The sequence below is a fragment of the Hyposmocoma kahamanoa genome, unplaced genomic scaffold (assembly GCF_003589595.1).
Source record: "Hyposmocoma kahamanoa isolate Upper Pololo Valley unplaced genomic scaffold, ASM358959v1 78, whole genome shotgun sequence".
In the NCBI taxonomy this organism is placed as follows: Eukaryota; Metazoa; Arthropoda; class Insecta; order Lepidoptera; family Cosmopterigidae; genus Hyposmocoma; species Hyposmocoma kahamanoa.
Window position 1 is genome coordinate 16,814,851 of NW_020653945.1, and position 20,967 is coordinate 16,835,817.

Here is a 20,967-nt window from a genome sequence, read left to right on the forward strand (position 1 = left end):
CAAATAACACACCTTAGTGAATTTGTGTTCACTCAAATTATATTTTTTTTTAAATCTGATTTATTTGACATTAAAAAGCTCCTGAACCACCATTGACCTACCAACAAACGGACGTCGGGCTAATACAAAAAGCACAAAAAAATTGTCCGGAGTTAACCTATACAAAACGTAGTGACATGTAAAGAAATATAAAAAAACTAAAACATTTAATTTAAATCGTAACGTCCTTGCAATACTGTTTAATTTTGCTTGCAACAATTTAAAGGCCCAAAAATTCACCATATTCAGCTTCTACTGGCAACTAAACAAAATGTAAACTAAACAAACCACTATTTCATTAATCCCTACTGGCGATTTACAACTTTTTCCAGCTTAACCATGATAGGTACTGGACAACGATCCTAAAGTCCATTCCACATAGCATGGGTACGGTGACGTTTGAGATCTGAAGTTTCTAGAGATGAAGTGATGTAAAATCGAACGAAAAACAACGATTTAAATATCTTATTGACGTATTTTATTTTTTATTCGGGACTTAATCACGTGTAAAACATATTTTAATTAACTCGACATTTTGGACGTATTGCAACGTCCGTGATTTCGAAGGGACTGAATAAACGTAGTGCTTAAATTCTCTTTGGGACTGAAAAGGCGGGTGTCAGCATCTTCTAGCCGTGCGAGTTTTTCTAACTACCCGCACTTAATCTTCGTTATTTATTTGTGCACTAGGGTTGTCACTAGACCGACACACAACACTCACGACATCCGGCGACAAATTTATCTATTTCTTTCAGTAGCCTGATTTTGAGAGTAATTAAAAATAGTATGTATGTAACATAAAAATTTGAAATGTCACAGTACCCACCTTATGTCAAATGGACTACAGAAGACTCCATGAATTTCGAAGATATTTTGATTGGCATTCGCAGATTTTGTAGTAATGGCTCATCAAAAAGATAAGAGGAAGTTTTCACGATACTAATGTCCGTCCCAAATGTCCACCCTATATCCTACATCCTGCATAGATATTCCGTGGCCAGAACATGCCTATATAAAGCATAGCATTCGAAGATATTTGATATTCCGAAGTTCGCTCTTACATGCTATTCTTTAAAATGAAAATATAATTACCATGCTTAGCGCTAGTTTCCATCTCAGTAAGCTCGGCGAGCACAGTCACGTACCACTCGAAGTCGATTACGTGTTGGTAGTTGTTCTGCGAGCAGATCTCGATCATGCGCGTGAGCAACTCGTCGCGGTATAACGTGCCCTCTGCGCGTTCCATGTGCACCATTAATTTCTTTACGATTTCCATTAGGTTTTTCTTCGATACCTGTAGGAAAGGTGCAAAATTTCTTAAACATTTGTGAAATTGTAATAACGTGTACGACGAATTGTGTTTTCTATAGGATCTTATCATTTTATTTGATGACATATAACACGATGTTTTACTACTACGATATTCAATTATTTTTTGTGATCCTGCTTTACCTATGCACGGTATGCTGAAGGCGCTGGTTCGAAACCAGCCAGATCGATAAAAAAAAATTCGTTAGTGTTCGACCTTCGTATTAATAACTATAACAAACTAGTGCAGAATTTTACAACAAATAATTGAAGATTAGTTATTACTTTTTTTACTTAAAGAAAAATATAACACTAGACAAAACTGATTATCGAATTCGGCTAGAGTTATAGTTTACATTTCACTTTCCTACAGTATTTGCCATTTTAGGAAAGAAGACCTGTTTTTGTACTGGCGAAATTTGTAAAGAGAAATAAATATTATTACATATATTTTAGATTACCATTCCGTAAAGCAACCCGAGGGCTCTGAGACGGATGGATTCGTCTTTATCGTCAAGACACGCCAGCACGAGGTCCTTATGCGCCTGCACCGACTTCGGGTGTGACTTCAGAATACGCGACATCGCAAGAAGGCCCAGGTACTTCACTGTATATATAAAAAAATATGTATATTAAAAAATCACGTATACTATAAGTAGAGCTCTAGCTCGAAAAGGCCTTTTTCTTTCGACAAAAGTTGATGACAAATTAAACTACGCGATTTGTTGTACATTACTTATTTATGTAATATAAATCCGTTGGTATATTTTATTATTATTATTGTTGACATTAAATTGACAATGATAACTAATTGTGTTTATTAAATTATTTTCGTCAAAGATTAAAAGTACAAGGAAGAATAAAAATTTATGAGATGCAAAATTCAGAAAGCATCGGAAGGTAAACATTTTCTTTTGTTTAAAAAAAACTAATATTTTATAGTTCAACTGTTTTTTTTTCATCTACCGTTTACTTCGCTATAATGAGGAGAAAAGTTGTGTTTCGCTCGGCAGAAAAGTTGTTTTGTGTCTCGTGACTTGAAACCCTCGCTACGCTCAGGAATCTATTTTTGAGCCACTCGCTTCATTCGTAGTTCAATCTTAGCTTCCTTCACTTGCTCAGGTTTCAATACAAGCACTCGCGTCAAACAACAACTTTGCAGCCTTGCATAACAAATAACTATTTTATATATATATGTTAGGCTCCATATACAGTCATTGAGCAAAACAAGTCCACAATGCAGTGTGGTCTCTTTAAAATACCCATTACTCGTGCTATGTAAGGCACTTATTGAAATAGCCAGACCGTGTTGCGGCTTACTTAAAAGACTTGAATGCGTGATGGTCAAATATTTTGAGAACCACGACGCAAATTTCCTACTGCGGTATTTTTGAGTTAATTACAACGCGTTCTGTTTATTTTGTAAGTTATATAATACGTGTTATGGATATTTCAAAGAGACCACAACGTGTTTTGGACGTTTTTTGCGCTCAATTAGAGTTTTCGTTCTTTGAGCCTAACATATGTCATATGTATATAATATATACAAATTTACTTTTCCTCAATTAGTTTTAAAGCGAATCAAAACCATTGGGGCTACTCTCGATCTCCGTCCGACATCCGTCTGAAGCAATTACTGTCAAATAAGTAATATTCGACAAAATTAAAAGACAAGTATCCAGTATGAAGCTTCATTCGCATCACGCGTCTTTTCATTTGGTCAAGTATTGCTTATTTGGCAGTAATTGTTTCGGACGGATGTCGGACGGAGATTGAGAGTAGACCCCCAGGTCGTCCTCATTCAACGCCCATAGGACAAACTGTTGGTCCACTGAGGTCGTCAAGTACATTAATATGTAGAGGTATATATCAATATAGTTTTATTAAGTGCTGGGGATTTCCGTAGTTTCTACCTAACCCAGTGAGTGACAAGCGCGATACACTAACATCACGCATCCATGAATGCTTGTGTGTTCATGACCTTCGACCATTTACTTACAGTTCTGATCACTGTCTTCGATAAGTATCCGTAGTTTCTGCACGCACAGCTGAACTGACGCGGCGTGGCCGGGCATACCGCTGCTGATGCTGATCAGTACGGCAATTACCGTGTTGATGCATTCATATAGAAGAGACATCGCTGACGTACTGTGGCACATAATATTACAGTGTGGTATCTTATGGGGACCGATCGTACCATAACGTATAAAAAAAAACACAATAAGGCGCTACGCAAACGTGGACACTTGGTTATCAACACAAAACACTATCGCAGGAATTCGTGGTTGCTGTGTCAGGTAACGGCAACCGGACATAGTAGTCACGATGACATCGATGAGCAAGACTTATTTGCTGCTGATTATAAGTCGATATAGACGTCGTCGCCGTCAATACTTACAGGTAAATCAACCCATGACAGCAGCACTTTCTAGTTGCTTTAATCGAACACTTTGATTAGCAAGCGGTGTACGTCGTGTAGACGCAACGGGAAACAGCAGTGTCAACATTTCACATCTCCGGTGAAACAGTGACTTAACTTAGCGAAATTTGGCAGAAAGCGAGTTAAAGGTTTGATTTTATGTTTTCACGGCTACTGAATACATTTGAAGATCTTTTATTTTATTATTTGGAACATGTGCAGCATAGTTTTATCAATAAAATAATGTTAAGTAACAGATGACAGTGGTAATTACAAATCTCCACAAATAGCACAAAATTATTTCATATATTAAGAATACCATTTTTAAATTGTTATATTATATTACACTCTGTGTACAAATTTCATTGTTAAGTCATTGTAACATTTTTTCGCAATTAAAGGACTATTCGGTCTAATACCGTGCAGCGCGCGAGCTGAGCCACGTACGAGGCTCAGATTGGAAATGCTGCGTACATTACATATAAAGTTATTCACATTACATTGCATTATATTTTGCACATCGAGCTATTTCCGAGCTCGTCTGAGCCTCGGATGCGGCCCGGCCCACCTCGGCTCATTGTAATGTGAACACTCTCCAGTGAAGTGACTACGTTCTTTTTTTTTTAAATGGATGATGAAAAATTAATTGAGTGCGTAAGAAATTACTATAATATGATATAACACTATTATATTCGAGTTTTGAGATTGACTCAGTCTAATTTAAGATCGCGTCACGTAAGAGGCTCGGATGCCTCAGACGCGCCTCGCGCCCGGCACGGTCTAATGTGAATATGAATGTGCAGCACGTCTGAGACTCGGACGACTCGGGCACGGCTCGCGCCCGGCACGGTAAAGTGAATCGTCCTTAACTTTGTGATTCACCGTAGATGGAATAATTAGGTTTATTTCATATTAATTGTATGAAAATATATAAATAGCATTAGTTACCAGTTGCGTGTATCCAACACAAGACAACAAAGTATCTACGTTTGCGTTGTGCCTTAGTGTACAGAGAGAAACATCTAGAAAATGTAGAGGTGAATTATATGCGGTATCTTGTGGGAAAACGTCAGTGCATGTTATGAAATGTACATGCTCAAGAGTAACCTGTGATAGAATATTTTAAACATCAATAGCTACTTGATTAAGAACTTTCATTTAATACATCTTTAATAGGCAGTGAAGCAAGCAATCGTTTACAAACTCGAACAGTAAGTAATCAAAGTGTATAACTATTATCTACATGAAAATATACAAATGTCTAACTACGCAATGTATAATAAAGATAATAATTCAACTAGTAATTTTAGATCCTCTAAGAAAATGGTTAATGCGACAATTTACGAAGCTGTATTACAAATCAAACAAAGAAGCAGTGGAAGCAGCCATTAGATTGTACTAACACCAATAAATTTATTTAAAATAGCCTTTATACGATTGGCAATATAGTCCACGTTTGTTAATAGCAAAGTAAAAGTCTCCCTTCACCCCATAGAGACCAAAATAGAGAATAAAATGAAGCATTGTTATTTTATGTTATTTTTATCAAAAATAATGTTTGTGTTATGCCTGGGACCAACTTAATACTTAATTCAGACGTTAAATGTTATTTTTTGTAGCCAGTGTCTTTTTCGTACGCAGACGAAGTAGCAACTGTCGGCTATTTAACAACTAACTCACCTATGAATTAAGTTAGTTAATGGCTCAATCAGTTTCTTGCCAAGTCGAGGCTCTAATGGGGTTAAGGCACCAAACTGCAACAAACACAATGACTCTACTTAACACTAGCTTAATTCATTCGCTAAATGATAATGACGCCTATAAAATATAACGCTCTTCTATGTTATTATGACGTGTTTCCCTATGACATTATTACGGTTTATCTAAAACAAATTGTCGTTAATCTAAAATAATTTTGATCTTTCCTCATTATGCAAATTAGTTGTTTTACATGTAAAATAAACGAGCTTCCCTAGAAATGTACTTTGTTTAAAAACTTTAACCTGTTGTACCTAATATTTGAGTTCACGTCTTGTTTTAAATAGCATTACATCATTTCTCGTGTCTCGAAGGTAAATAAATGAATATTCAAATAGGTTTGTTTGAATCTGCGGCGAAAATAATCTAAAACGTGATATGTGCTGATTAAGAGTGTTTATTCATGTGAATTGTTGTTTCTTTCGGCATGCTTCACGATTGTTGCAACCAAATATCAGACACTTTTAGAATACATAAAATCAAGTCATCGGATGTATGTGTTTTATGAACATTCTCTGAAAAATAACACTATACTAAGAGCTATTTAGCACGTCAATAGCGAGCATTCACCCCTTCCTACCACTATATGTTACACGTTATTTGTGAAAACAATACTCTCCAGTATTCCAAATAATGAGCGAAAGTGTTATCGTTAGCGTATCGTGGTAGAAATCATCTTAACGTACAGATGATCTCGGGAGTTTTTTATTTATAACTATAACATGTACATACATAAAAAAATGTAAGTAAATTTGCATTCCTTTTACGGCTATGTACAACATTTGAATAAAGGGAATATACATAACTTCCTACTTAAAATGAGACTTAATGGGAAGTAGAAGAATTAGTTGCAAAGTTTGAAATAGTTTAAGAGTAATTAAAGATATTAATTAATGACTTTATTCTTTAAAAAATATATAATAAAAAACACAACAATATTTCAATACGAATCAGAACCGCTACTTTCCTAAATATTTTAAGTTATGTCATTGTAAAAGCCAGTGATAACGCATTATGTTACTCAAGTGTCAAAATTGCGACAGTTTTACGGGGATCAGCGATCGGTCACTGTCGAATTGTGATTTTGGGATGAAAGTCGGTTCAATGACCGCTAATGACATGGTTAATAACACTCGCTATAGTATAGCACTACTTGCTATTTATTGTTTTTGTACAGGGTTAAAACTTAATTAATGCCTCCCTAAAGCTAATTTTGTAATGTCCCTCGAGTTAAGCTTGAAATAAAAGACGGTATTGTAAAAGTGTCTCATGCGTGTCGCAAAGAGTAAAGCCTTCCTGTGTATAGACAAAAATGTGGCATTTGTTTCTAAAACGAGTCTCAATGGTGAGGCGTGGTGAATGAGTCTAGCGTCTGGCAACTCCTTTATATCGCTGTTACAACAACTTTGTACCTGCATATAAGATCTATGAGGCTTTGACTTATTTTCCGCCCGATATCTGGCTCATACTGTGTCATTAAACCAAACTGTGGAGAATTTACACATAATAAGATTCATTATAGAGGCAAACCTATTTATGTCTGACAGTGTTGAAATTACAGAGTTACGAATTGCATTATATCACGAAAGGTCGAATCGCAAATTGAAATAATAAAGTGGCGAAACTAAAAAAATAACATTTCTGGGACATTTCAAAAGAAATTACGTACGAAATAAAGTCATTGTCTTTTTTTGTAGTGTTGCAACGAATAGTTTATTCGGCGTGGCCGAATACACGAATATTAGGCCACACTACTCGGCATGATTAAAGCATACACGAAAATTACCACTTATTAATTTCAGCTATGACAAATAATTGTGTACAATAAAACAAAAAGAAAGTACGTTCTCTTGCTTAGTTGGTATAGCGTCTGGTACGGTATGCTAGACATCGGTTCGAATCCGGCCGGACCGAAGGAATTTTTTCTGAGTGTTCGATCTTTATATAATAATTATATGTAGGGCGCACTATAAGTTTCCGGAATGAATAAGAAAAAACTACTATAAATAGTCAGAAATGAATTTATTGTTTCTCAAAATATTCTCTGTTAGCGATAATGCACTTTTTATACGATGAACTAATTTTGAAAACATTTATACCACTCCTCCGTGACAATCTCTGAAGCATATTTTTCATACTCTTCGACAGCCTCTTCAAGTGATGAAAATCGTTGATCGCGTAACTGGTTCTTAATTTTTGGAAATAAATAAAAGTCACAATGTGCCAGGTCGGGACCGTACGCGGGATGGCTCATAAGGTCAACGTTGTTCACCTTCAAAAATTCATTTATCTGTCTGGCCGTGTGAGAACTGGCATTATCGTGGTGCAAGATGATTTAGCGTTTACGGTTATTTTTACGGAGTTTGTCAATAACTTCCGGCAAACAAATGGTCGTGTATCAATCACAATCAATCCACGGTATAACGACTCTCCAAAGCAACAGTGGCCCCGTGTCTAGTTTTATTAAAAAAAGAAGCAATCATCCGCTTAGAGGCACTTTGCACGTGCGCCACTTTGGTTGGTTTCGGCTCATCTCGAAAGACTCATACGTTCGATTGCTGCTTTGTTTTGGGATCGTAACTATAAATCTATGTTTCGTAACCTGTTACTATAGCCCACACCAAATTTGACGCCCCTTCGTTGAATCTGGTAAGCATGGCATTGCATCAAGCGACGCGATCCATTTTTTGACCCTTAGCCAGATTGTGTGGGATCCACCGAGGGCACAGCTTTTTCACACACAATTGTTTGTGTAGTATTGATTGTACTTGACTCATGCCTATTCCTAAAGATGCCCGAATCTCATGGTATGTCACATGCCTGTCTGTTTTGAACGTACGGCGCACAGCATCGATGTTTTTGTTGTTCACAGCAGTGGACGGGCGACCATCACGAAATTCGTTACTGAGATTTACACGACCGCATTTGAATTCTGCAAACCAGCTATAAATAGTCGTCTTGCATGGTGCTTCATTGCCAAAAGCAATTTGAAGAAGAGCGACACTTCGCTGAACTGTTGTAATACACTTAAAAGTCGTAGAAAAACATACTACGAAAATTTTGACGAGTTAAATCCATGGTGATGTAGACAAACAATTTCTAAAATGAGGCCACAATGTAAAAACAAGTGACAGTCAGATGAAACAAACTGTATTCTACAGCCAAAGAGTTCCATTTTCAAGTGTTGTAATTACTTTTTAAATATTGTTTATGTAAGTAGCCAGATCCGGAAACTTATAGTGCGCCCTATGTAACAAACTAGTGGAATAATTTGACATAAAAATAATTGAATATCAATTTAATACAAATTTTAATACAATGAATAGCGACAGCTTAAAAGTCGTTGAAAAACCAAATACAAAGATACGCCGTAAGCACATAGAGAAATTCGTGAGGTCCGCTGGTTCGTTCCGTGGCTTAGTTGGTATAGTGTCTGGCACGGTATGCTAGAAGACATCGGTCCGAATCCGGCCGGATAGAAGAAGTTTTTTCTGAGTGTTCGATTTACATTAATGATTATAACAAACTAGTGGAGTAATTTCACATAAATATAATTGAATATCAATTCAATAAAAATTTAAAAAAGAAGGTACTTTAATTTTCAAGTATATATGTATAGTTTAAATTTGTGACATCTTAATGAAGAAAGTAATTGTTTATTTCACTTCAGTTTGATTATTTTCAAAAGCTAAATTTTGCGTTTGTGTTGAAAATAATTGCTTGTCGATATTGTCAGCGTTTAAACTAGCGTACAAAGTAGTTTTAATTTGAATACGTCAGACATGACTACAGTAGAGCTAATTGCACAAGTGCAGCGCGCGCGTAGCGCATTCGCCAAATCTTTACGTACCCTTAGATAAAGAAACGAAATATTGCACTTTTGCGAACTCACAATGTAAGTTCAGCATTAATAAAAGTTTTTTATCTTCCTCCTGTTTTTAGGTATTCAGCCGAATAGTGATTTGATATTCAGTATTAGGTCGAATAGCAAAAAACAAGCCTAATACCGAATAGTAACCAAATAGTTGTTGCAACTCTACTTATTTTATAGGAAAAAGAATTTACTCATATTTGGCAGCAGACAGATTGCATATTATGAGCTGGTGCCACATTTTTTAAAATCTACTTTAGCAATTTTTCAAGAAGTCACAAATCGAATTTCGTCGCTTTACTATTAAGGCAACAATATATTTAAGCCGGGTCCAATTTTGTATCAGTTTGGGTGTTTCAGACCTCCCGACGCATACGTGACACGAATAAGTCTGGGGCAAACTACGACGATGACCTGTCATCAGAAGCTTGAACTTCAATCATTTGATATATCTTTAGTGTCGTAAACAAATGTGTTGTCAACGAAAGAGGACAAAGTTTTAACAACATACCAATTTGATGATTTTGATAAGCATCCAGTTGTTAGTGGACGTTGTCATGAGTTTGAAGAAGACTGGTGCTAGTGAGAGATAGTTCTTGGGGTTCTTTCTGGCCAGTTCGCATACAACGTTCACTGCCGCTGACTGTACGCCTGTAAAAAATGAAAAGTTTTTATTTAAAAAAAACTGACTTCAAAAGTTCGTAAAATTACATCTATTTGCATTGACTTACAAATAAATGGACGACGGGTCTAATACAAAAACCACGAAAAAAATGTCCCAAGTCAACCTATTCGAAATTAAAATTGTTATGTCATCGCAGTATCGCGCTGTCCGTAGAACAAATGAAGACTAAAGCGGAGTGTCGCGCTCTGTATACGATTTTAGCGCCTTACAAGTGCGGACACTTTTTAGCGCGGACCCGACGTCCATATAATTGTAAGTCAATGTCTATTTGTTAAATTTTATTGGGATGGGTTACCGGAAAGTGCGCGAAACCGGATTCATCCTCTAGTTTGTCACCCTTAGAGAGGGAATATTTTCTTCAAATTTAAATGAAACCAATAGTGAGGTACCCTCTTTCCACCAAAAAAATAGTCATCGAAATCGGTTCACTATCGGGTTATCGCGTATCACACAAAAAAATACAGTAAAATTAAGAAGCTCCTTTTTTTGAAGTCGGTTAAGAATAGACCAAACGCTTGTTGTATAAACAGTAGATTATTGAATAAAAATTACCACAAAAAATGAAGAAAAGCTATACCAACCAGTATTAAGAAATGTTTTGAAAAGTGTGCATGTTCAAGTAGTCTAATGTGGTCACTTTTCATGTTACTGTACCTGGTACAAACTAAAAAATCCCGTATACTATGTGTACCAGAGCAATGGAACTTATTCTGGGGCACTCCCCAGAACACACAAAAATCAATTTAGAAAAATTCATTTCCTAAATTAATCTTACCAGGAATCAAACCCAGACCTTCCTCATGCAACATCCATGATGCAAAACGTTGGGCCACCAAGGTCGGAGAATCAAGATCATTATAAAGTCACAAGACACTTAACTAGTAATTTTTTGTTTCCTACCAGAAACTTGTGATAAACATTACCAGGGTCAGGATCTTCTAATTTTTCCTTCAACTTAGGGAATGCAGGTCTGAGGGCTTCAGGATACCTTAGGAACACCTTATACATCATTAGAACAGCCTTCATTCTCAGGTACGGTTTTGTAGAACTCATCTGTAACAGAATTAAATTAAAATTGCAATGTTTTTAATAATATGCACTGAGTTTTATTTTATAAAATTGAATAATTTTATGTATTACTACATTATATTTTGTTGAAATAACCATTTATAAATAATAGTTTTCATTTGCTCCTTACTCATTTTAAATTTTAAAAATGTATATTGATTGATTATAATTTAAATGAACAGATGACATTAAAATTTTTTAAATGTAAGATTGTTGTAAGATAATAATGTTTACGCTCCACTAATGCCAAAAGGTTTGGGTAAAATACTGTCTCTCTGCTGACTATCATAAGGGAAATTTAATAGCAGTTTGTTTATTATAATATCTAGTAGTGGGACAACAATTCATACGTCTGGCGGTCAGTGGCATGCCCACTCATAATAAGTGCAGTGATACTCAGAGCTTTAAATCGCAAATATCTGAAGGGCACTGCCAATGCACTCGTAATCCTGACACAAGATTGGCAACTGGTTTCTCCAGTCAAAACCAGATCTATCAAAGCTAGAATACAGTAATGATTACATTACTGGTTGGCGGCAGAAATATCTCTGGTGGCACTTCTTGACTTTTTTAATATGACCTGTAACAATTAGGTGTGAATGTCAGCCTTGTTAATGTTGATCCCTTTTATTGTACTTTACTTAGGGTTACCTTCAAACACTTTTACAGAGTTCTCTAGTGCTAATAAATAGCACTAGAGAACTCTGTAAAAGTGTAAAACTCTGTAAAATGCTATTGCATTCGACAAATTTTTCAGGTCAACTAATTATCAGTTTATGGTTCATATTGTTTGGTGCCTTTAAATTCGACACTTGTAAAAGTGCTACATTGGTGCGACTGTGGCACTGCAGCAGCTTTTTGGTAATAGTCCGTATTAGTTAGTTATAAGGTTAGCTCATAAGGACTGCAAATGTCACATAAGTGGCACTACAACTGTGTTTCTAAATACATATTGTACGAAAATTAGTAGTGGCGCGGCCGCATAGCCACATAGACGCCACTACAGTGCCTAAATTTAAGGGGTCCTTAAACTGTACTTAGTGTCAATATTGGACTATAGAGGAGTCATAATCATATATTAAACACGGTAGTCATATGAAAATTAGAGTAGAATGTCTGTTTCTGTAGGCATACTCACTGTATGCCTACAGAAACAGACATGAGGTGTCAAATGATATTATACCTCACTGCTGGGCACAATCTCCTTCATAAGTCAATGTTGGACAAATAACAATCTGTGGGCCAACTCCAGCCCACTTATACCCTTTCTAAAGTAAGTGTGTATGGGCCTCATAAATATATTTTGGCAATCTCATTGATATTAACACACAAAATAACATAACATAATGTTAACAACATTCACACAAAATAACACACTACAAAATATTAATTAAAAATATTTAAAAGGAAAATGTATTTCTTCTGGCTCCCTGAGAGATTTCTTATGATTAATCTGACTCCTAATGAGAAAAGTTTCCCACCCCTAGTTAAAGCAACAGTTCAAATTCCGCTATGCGATTTTAATAAAACAAAAAAAAAGAGAAATAATAAAATACATACCAATGTCATGATATCATTTGCCAAATCTCTAGCTAAGTCATGAGAAATAAAACAGCTGAGGCCACTCAGCGCCAGTCCAGCTTCATACTGATTTTGAGCATTTAGGTCTTTCCGGATCATGTTCGTAGTGAGCATTAGCAGTTCCGAGTCAGCGTGGAATGATTGACTAGCAGCAAGGTAGCCGATCCTCTTATAGGTAAACTTATTTGAACTCATAACTTCTATTATGTTGAATATAGACCATGATATATCGTAGCCTAACATTTGTAGCTGTAACAAAATAATAAAACTTTTAATTTTAGTGTTGTTTACTTTAATATTAGTTACAGAAATTAAAGCTTGCTTAAAGGGCTATAAATTCAGTATTTATATTACAGTACTTACGTATGTTAATTTCGCGACCGCATTTGCTTTCACTGCTATGTTATCTTGGCGTAATTCTACTTTTATTTCTTCCATACATTGTGCTATGTATTTCGCCTGAAAACAATTTCAAATTTTGGAATTGTTTATTGACCTATTAAAATATCGATTAGGGGTGTGTTCTATAAACATAACATTAAATAAACCAATAAATACCTCATTATCTTTGTTATTTCTGATACCTCGAACTAAATCCGTAAGGTTTTTATCGAACATCCTCTCGAAGTTACCCTTTACTTTTTTCAGAGCCATGTTGATGATTTTGGTTCTCAATCATTTAAAAATCTTATAATTATCAACTACAAACTAAAAACATGACCGCACTACACTGAAAAAATCAAGAATTTCGTCAAACGAGGATGTCTGGGATGTCAAAAACTCAAAATTAATGACATTTCATTTGGTGCAATGTTGGCATTAGGGATGCCCTTGCTACCGTTAGCACAGCTGATTCTCTAAATGATCTAATCGTTCTCAAATATTTTCAGAACACTCTGAGTTAGACAAAAACCATGACAACCTATTATTTACTGTTGGTATTGTAATTATTTTGTATTCAGCTGAACTTTATAGGATTTTATAAATTTCACTACTTTCCATAATTCTAATCTTAAACATAGTTTTGCTTGACCGACATACACTAGTTAGGACATAAGACTCTTTTTCAAATCGAACATGAACCGAACCTATATCTCCCATCACTCGCAAGCGGATTACAAAAATATAAGAAAAAAAAAACTACTAATAGTACATACATATTATGTCAAAATAAAGTCCGCTTGTATGCGATTCGCTCTGGACCTTTTGGAGGGAAAAGTTTCGTTTTTATTTTGACTTTCAATTATTTTGTGAAATCTAGTTTAAAGTGGAATAGGATAGTGCTATTGTGCCTTAATCGCAGATTAAAACGCGAAATTATACGAATCTCGAACTAGAATACCCGTAGCGGCCCGTTTTAAGGAATCCCGAGTCAATCCAAGCACGCCGCCTCAAATTGCCTATCCTGTTTGTGGCGGCCATATTTACAGAAACATAAACTTCATGTTTAGGCCGATGGCTTTGCCAAAGCCTTAATAAATTTAAAAAAAAATCCGCTTGTATGCGGCTTGTTTTTTTGCTTGTTTTGTTTTATATTTCGAGGAAATTGTTTCCTTTCAAAAGTTGATCATACTAATTTGTTAAGTCCTTTATAAATTTTATGCAAGTGACCCATAAAAAAATTCTTAAAGTTAAATACCAATCGAGTAATTAATGTTTCAGTGATCCATTTATTACGCCCAATAAGCTCGACAATGATTATTTTTTTGAGTGAATTGCAGAGAGAACACCTTAGCTTACTACATCAACATTCTGCGCAAGGTAAAAATCTACTCGTACCAATAGTTCAGTTAGGAAACTATTCCTCGTGGTCGCTATTAATAATTGTAAAGACAAAGTACATAGATTTCTCTGTCTAAACCCATTTATTTTCAGTCCTAGTGGATTTTTGTAAGCTGGCCATTGACTATCTAAATAATGGGAGTAACCCTAAAAAGTATGGAATTGCGGCAGGTAAGTGATTAATTATATTTATAATTAAGTATATGATTTTTCAGAGTTTCAATTTTTAGTCGCAAATTTGTCAATAACAGCTTATTCTAATGAGAATCACTCTTCCTACCACTAATATGCATATAGATAACCCATTTGCTTATAATTTTAGGTACTTGTATCAATAGAATGACACCTCCAATGAACACTATGCCAACTTTATATTTGGGTCATTTTCTGTTATTTTTATAAACATACATATTTTTATTTACTAATATTGTGGTCCCCAAATTTTGTGAAAAGAAAAAATAAAAATAGAACAGGTCCAAAAAGAAGGTTGTGTAGTGTCATTCGATGTATTGAGAAGAAAGACTTGTAAAAGCCAATTCTAAAATTGGTTTTTGGACTGACAATAACAAATTTATTTTATTTATATAATCTAATTACAATGAACATATTTAATTACCAGTGAATGGAATAGGTAATGTTTATTTACCCAAACTTCGAGGAACAGTGATAAGTAGTGGAACCTGATTTTTTCAGGATTCGGGAAATCACTTGTGAAAATGGCATTTAATAATCAAGATAAAATCCGTCTGGTAAAATTCTAGTAACATCTAAAAGAAGAATCCTTTTTATCAAGTTAATTCCAGTAGGATTGAATGTGTACAGAAAAAGTTCTTACATAATGTCTGCTACACTGAAGGAGTTCTAGACACCCTTTCCCATTATGTGGACCAGCTATCCAGGTATAGGATCCTATTTCTGTCCAACCGCAGAATTATGTTAGATTTATGCTTCTTACATAAAATTATAAATAATGCAACAGATTCTCCTCAACTTTTGCAAAAAATTAACTTTACAATTCCTAGGTGTAACGGGCGTCCCATTAATTATGTTCCATTTAAACATAGATTTTTGCAGGACAAATTTAGGTTTAAGTGCCCTGTAACAGAGTTATAAAAAAATACAACAATGTATTTAAAGTCATGAATCTCGACAGATTTAATGACTTGCTAGCTATCTTTAAAAATAAAATTAAAAAATATTTTATTCAAAATTCAGAATGATCTGTTTTGTACCATATCGTTTGTTTATATTCTCATTCTAATGTAGGGATTATATTGTTTTTATTTATTTTTCTTTTTATAAAGAAAGTAGGGATTGTAATTATAAAGAGTAATTGAATAATTAATTTTCATATATCCTTGAATCTGTATAGCTTGCTGTGTTAGCCAATAAGTATTGTGTATATATCTACCTTTAAACTTTGTAAAGTGTTGTACATTTGCTATTGTTGTATATCCATCATATACAATGAGTAAATAAAGAAATAAAAGAATATTGTCACCACAAAATACCATGTTATAGCGGTCTTACCTTTTATAATTGTTATTAAAATGCTGGCTGTATTATTTATATTGGCTACTATTTTTAAGGGGATATGTAAATAATTACTGTGTCATACATGACTGTTTGTTGCCACAAATAAATTTATAAAAGTTCATAGAGTTGTTTAGCGTGCTTAACGCTTAGTGTAGTAGAAAATCATACTACGGAAATTTTGACGAGTTAAATCCTTGGTGATGTAGACAACCAATTTCTAAAATGACGCCACAATGTAAAAACAAGTGACACTCAGATGAAACAAACTGTATTCTACAGCCAAAGAGTTCCATTTTCAAAATTTGTAATTACTTTTTAAATATTGTTTATGTAAGTGGCCAGTTCCGGAAACTTTTAGTGCGCCCTTTGTAACAAACTAGTGGTATAATTTGACATAAAAATTTACCTAAACTTTAAAAATGTACCTAAGTGATTTCCCGAATCCCGAAAAAATCCGAGACAAACAAATGTAGTCATAAGGCAGTCTCCACTATCGGTCTCTCTTTATCGAAGTTAAGTTAAAAGCTCTACCTATTCCAACAACTGATAATTACTGGACTTAGTAAGGACAATATTAACAATAATAAAAGTTATGGATGTCACTGGGTTACCTATGATACTTTTATGCCTATCATCAACCAATCTATTGATCCTAGTTATCAGTTTGGTGAATGTTTTGTTATTTGCTATAAATTGTTACATAAATATAAATCTTAAAAATATAAAAAACAAAATAATGTATAATTTTTTTGGGCTGTTACATTATTTTTTTCCCTAAAATATTGAATGTTTGCAGAATAAAATTGTAGCTGTTTAGCTTATATACAAATGGCAGCAGATCAAGCTATACCAATGTATACAGAACCGTCCGTTCAATCCGTCAATACGGATCTTGTTCTGTTGCGCTAGAGGTGATATTCAAACAAAAGTTGTATATAGCTTGATGTGCATTTGACTGTACATGTATGTAACAAGGATGTGTTTTCCTTTTCTGCAAACATTGAATTATTTCATTAATTTGACACAATTCTAGGGTTACTACAATTTTTCTTTTACATATTTATCTTGAATTTGTAAAAGGTTGCTGTTGCTTTTTTAATCAATTGGAAAATAGCTAATTTTCTAATTGTATTATTCTCATTTATGCGCATTATTTTATTATATTTTCATTATTTTTATTCTTTTCTACTTTTAAACTGGCTCTGTGGCCGAACGGTTACCATGCAAGACTGCCTTGCAGAGGTCCCGGGGACTATTCCCGGCCTGGAAGAAATATTTGTATTGCCCACATTTATTTCTCTCGTGCATTTGGGTGTAATTTGTGGTTGTCTTTGGGTCGTATTTTAGAACTCTACTCAATGCTCAAGTCAGGATTGCAATGGAAACACAAGCACTGGAAATACGACCCTAATGGCAGGGACTTGAGTATGATTTCGAGTGCTTTAAACCATACTTAAATCCTGACTTGAGCATTGAGTAGAGTTCTAGAATACGACCCTATGTGTGTGTCCATGGCACCCGTAATGCAGGGCAAAAATTTAAATTAAGTAATTTAATTTTCAGAAAAACTGGATGTGTCTATATCTGTTGTACAAAACGTAGTTCATGCATTGGTTTATCTTTTAGTTGAAGGATGCAAACACAATGTAAGTAATTTGAAAAATCATAGAATTCATAAAGTTGTTTAGCGTGGCGTAACGCTTAGGTGCACTAAGAAGAAATAACAGTACCAGAAATGTACTTGTCGAAGATACTCACTGCTTTTTAAATTGATAATTGTAATTCTAACTGTCACTATTAATTACGCATAAAATTAAATAAAGCAACATTTTAAATTAAATTACTATAATGAAACCTCATAGTTTGTAATAAGTTTAAGAATGTGAAATATTCAACTTCTTTGTTCTAGCTAACAGAACCAGACTTCAAGTCATCGTTAGCAATTGCAGGGTTCTCTCCAGATAAACAAGAGGTGTTGTTAAAGTTGTATATCACGAAGAAAAACGAGCTATCAATAGCTTTGAATTTATTACAACAGAAAGATCCTAGCTATCAAGACTTTACTTGGCGATTTGAAGTTCAGGTAAGAGTCAAATTCCACTAAACTAAACGCATTATGGTTTAAATGTCGTAATTGATAAGTTTATCAGCGCTTTAGCATTCTCTGTCAGACAGACTTGCATCATAACTCCTACAATGGTATTCCTATTTTAAACGGTTGCTGATTGATTATTATCAGTGATTTATTGGACTGCCAACCCATGACGGGGCGTTTGCTGTAAAGGTATGTTCGTGTGTTGCTGTGAGCAATATCACTGACATTGTGATTTAAAGCAACGCTAAATAAATCTGTAGCAGGGATGCCGCAGATGTGGGTTATGTCGATATCTACAGATGTGGACACGGATGCGAATTTTTCAACGTTGACATCTGCAGATGCGGATGTGTGAAAAAATTTTTTTTTCGGAATAAAGTAGTTCATTGTGGATTTGTAATCACTTATAAGATCTATCGTTAATTTAAGTAAAGTATTATCTTTTCGCATCATTTTATTACAAAAGAGATAAAAGATAGAAGGCATAGAAATATTATGACATAAAAATTAAAGTTTTTAAAGACGTCGCGGGCCGTCCTTCATGAGGATAGAGATGGGCTATCTTGAATGAAAAAGTTAGAACGCAATATTTCATATTTTCAAAACAAACAGAACGTTGCTTGCACTAGACGCTGCCGCATTCTCGATTCTTGATTGGCTAATTAGCACTAGTACTCGGCACGCGCATTGAGTAGGGTTTGCTCCCGACGATATTGTCGTGACCTGCAAATTACCCGTATCCGCAACAACTCTGCGTCCATTTATACGGATGTCGGATGCGGAAGTAGAGATTTAAAAATATGCGGATGATCCGCGGCTGCGAATGATCTGCGGTTGCGGATGCAGATGAGTGCGGCATCTCTAGTCCGTAGTAAGTTCGTGGGCTGGTAGCTTTATGGTATCCAGTATGCGCCACATTCGAACCTACAATTACGCGTCCGCCTTTATTGACTCCGCTACATCACACTGTTTGACCATTATAGGTTGCCAAGTCACATATTGATTGATCCATGTAGTACCTATAATATCGTTTTATGTTGAAAAACTGAAATATAATGTCTCTATGACGAGTAATTTTATTTCAAATGTTTTATTTATTGATATACAGGATGGCCGGGATAGTGACGTCCAAAAAAAATTTAGGTGCCTCACATTGAGGGGTATTCGAATCACCCCCAAGTATGTTCCGCGATTTTTCGTAATTTTCGAGTTATGATTTTTTTAATGGGTTTTTGAAATTTTCAACAGGATCGGCTCATTCGGCTCTACATTTTTTTTTTCTCAATTTGTACAACAATTTTTCGGGTTTTTTTTTGTTACTCAATCTTTATAACTCTCTGTTCTAGTCTGAGTAACAAAAAAAAACCCGAAAAATTGTTGTACAAATTGAAAAAACAATGTAGACTCCTCCGTGGCCTAACGGTTACCATGCCAGACTGCCACGCTGAGATCCCAGGTTCGATTCCCGGGCCGGGTTAAATATTTGTATGGCCTAAATTTATTTATCTCGTGAGTTTGGGTATCATTTGTGTGTCCATGGCACCCGCGACACAGGGTTTCCCTAGTGCGGGACTTTCTTGAGTGTGTGCGTTATTATTCTTATTATTAAATCGATTGAAATCAAATTAATTGTATTTTTTATAAAATTTGTTCAAATTTTCGCTGGCGGTGAGTGTAGCACCGCATAAGTCACCACTGGTTACAATGACTAATTTTATTTTAGTGATATTAACGAGAGCTCGAAATTGCACTGTAGTGGTGTGCACAAATTCAACAATAGCTTCTCCTGTAAGCTCACAAATACCTCTACATATGAAACGCCGATACCTCGCTGATATCACTATACCTACTATTCGTGACATAGAACGCAATGACTAGGAACAGACAGACGTCCTTTAGCGTTAAAATCATATAACATAGTCAATATATTATTATTTTTGATTTTCAACAGGTAGCATCAAGATACATCAGCGAACAAATCAAACCAATGGTAGCCATGGACTTTATACTAATGAGTCCAAAGAACTTCGGTCAATCGAGCATGGACAAACTTGGACAGACTCAAAACAAATGTATATCTTCAGTATATATTAATTCTAGTGTACAAGATGCTAAAGCCACAAGCCATTGCCAAAATGTTATAAACCATGTTTTACTACAATGTGATTTGCCGAATTTAGTACATCTTACTAATAAACTGGAATTAGCCTTAAAAGAATCTAAAAGTCAGCATGTTAGAAAAGTACAAAGAGCACTGTAAATTGTAATCGAGGCTATCAGCGCAAAAGTGGTGTAAACTACATTTTATTTGTATACAATACTACTTTTAATGATACTAAAGTACTTACATAATTATTTCAAATTTGGATGCTATTTTCATCTGTAAAAATACTTAATTATTTTTTTTATACATGAAAATAGCATCCAAATTTTAATTAATTGTATACTTTAATGTCGTTCAAAGTAATATATCGAAAAAAAAATTGAATGTGGGTGACATCACCTTTGCGCTGATAGCCTCAATAACAAGTTCAATAACATTAATATTTAAAAAGTAGAATGTAAGTTACTGTAAGTAAAGTAAATTTTAATTTAACTATTACTGTTTTTCATTTTATTTCTAGCCTTATGCAGATGAGAAGATCAAAAAGTTGTGGTTGTTGAAATAACTCGAAAATTTGACGTGCTATTTTGGTGTTGCCATTTGTACCAAGCTGGCGCTCGATAAGTTATGGAAAGTGTCTTTCAAAAATGTAACATTTCATAAATTAATTCTTTATTGTACAAAGAAAACACATTAAAAGTCATGTTAAAAAGGACGGATA

At 34.8% G+C, this 20,967-nt stretch overlaps 2 protein-coding genes across 2 annotated transcripts in view; one reads left to right on the forward strand and one right to left on the reverse strand.

Annotated features, from left to right (window-relative positions):
• The window catches only part of LOC113233053 (AP-3 complex subunit delta), a 28,711-nt gene extending 15,214 nt beyond the window's left edge, over positions 1 to 13,497 (reverse strand). Inside the window, exons 1-10 of the mRNA XM_026468014.1 lie at positions 13,288 to 13,497; positions 13,093 to 13,188; positions 12,709 to 12,978; positions 11,004 to 11,133; positions 9,907 to 10,046; positions 5,447 to 5,520; positions 3,347 to 3,495; positions 1,809 to 1,954; positions 1,132 to 1,333; positions 1,000 to 1,003 (exon numbers count right to left, since the gene is read on the reverse strand). Of these exons, the coding sequence (XP_026323799.1) occupies positions 1,000 to 1,003; positions 1,132 to 1,333; positions 1,809 to 1,954; positions 3,347 to 3,495; positions 5,447 to 5,520; positions 9,907 to 10,046; positions 11,004 to 11,133; positions 12,709 to 12,978; positions 13,093 to 13,188; positions 13,288 to 13,383 (1,307 nt within the window). The 5' untranslated portion in view covers positions 13,384 to 13,497. The remainder of the gene's footprint in view (positions 1 to 999; positions 1,004 to 1,131; positions 1,334 to 1,808; positions 1,955 to 3,346; positions 3,496 to 5,446; positions 5,521 to 9,906; positions 10,047 to 11,003; positions 11,134 to 12,708; positions 12,979 to 13,092; positions 13,189 to 13,287) is intronic.
• A 643-nt stretch (positions 13,498 to 14,140) lies between these two features.
• On the forward strand, positions 14,141 to 20,475 carry LOC113233216 (COMM domain-containing protein 2). Its single transcript, XM_026468255.1, has 5 exons — positions 14,141 to 14,490; positions 14,605 to 14,682; positions 17,611 to 17,693; positions 17,957 to 18,130; positions 20,094 to 20,475. Exons 1-5 carry the CDS (start codon positions 14,424 to 14,426, stop codon positions 20,400 to 20,402), a joined length of 711 nt encoding a protein of 236 aa, XP_026324040.1. The 5' UTR covers positions 14,141 to 14,423; the 3' UTR covers positions 20,403 to 20,475.
• The last annotated feature ends 492 nt before the right edge of the window (positions 20,476 to 20,967 follow it).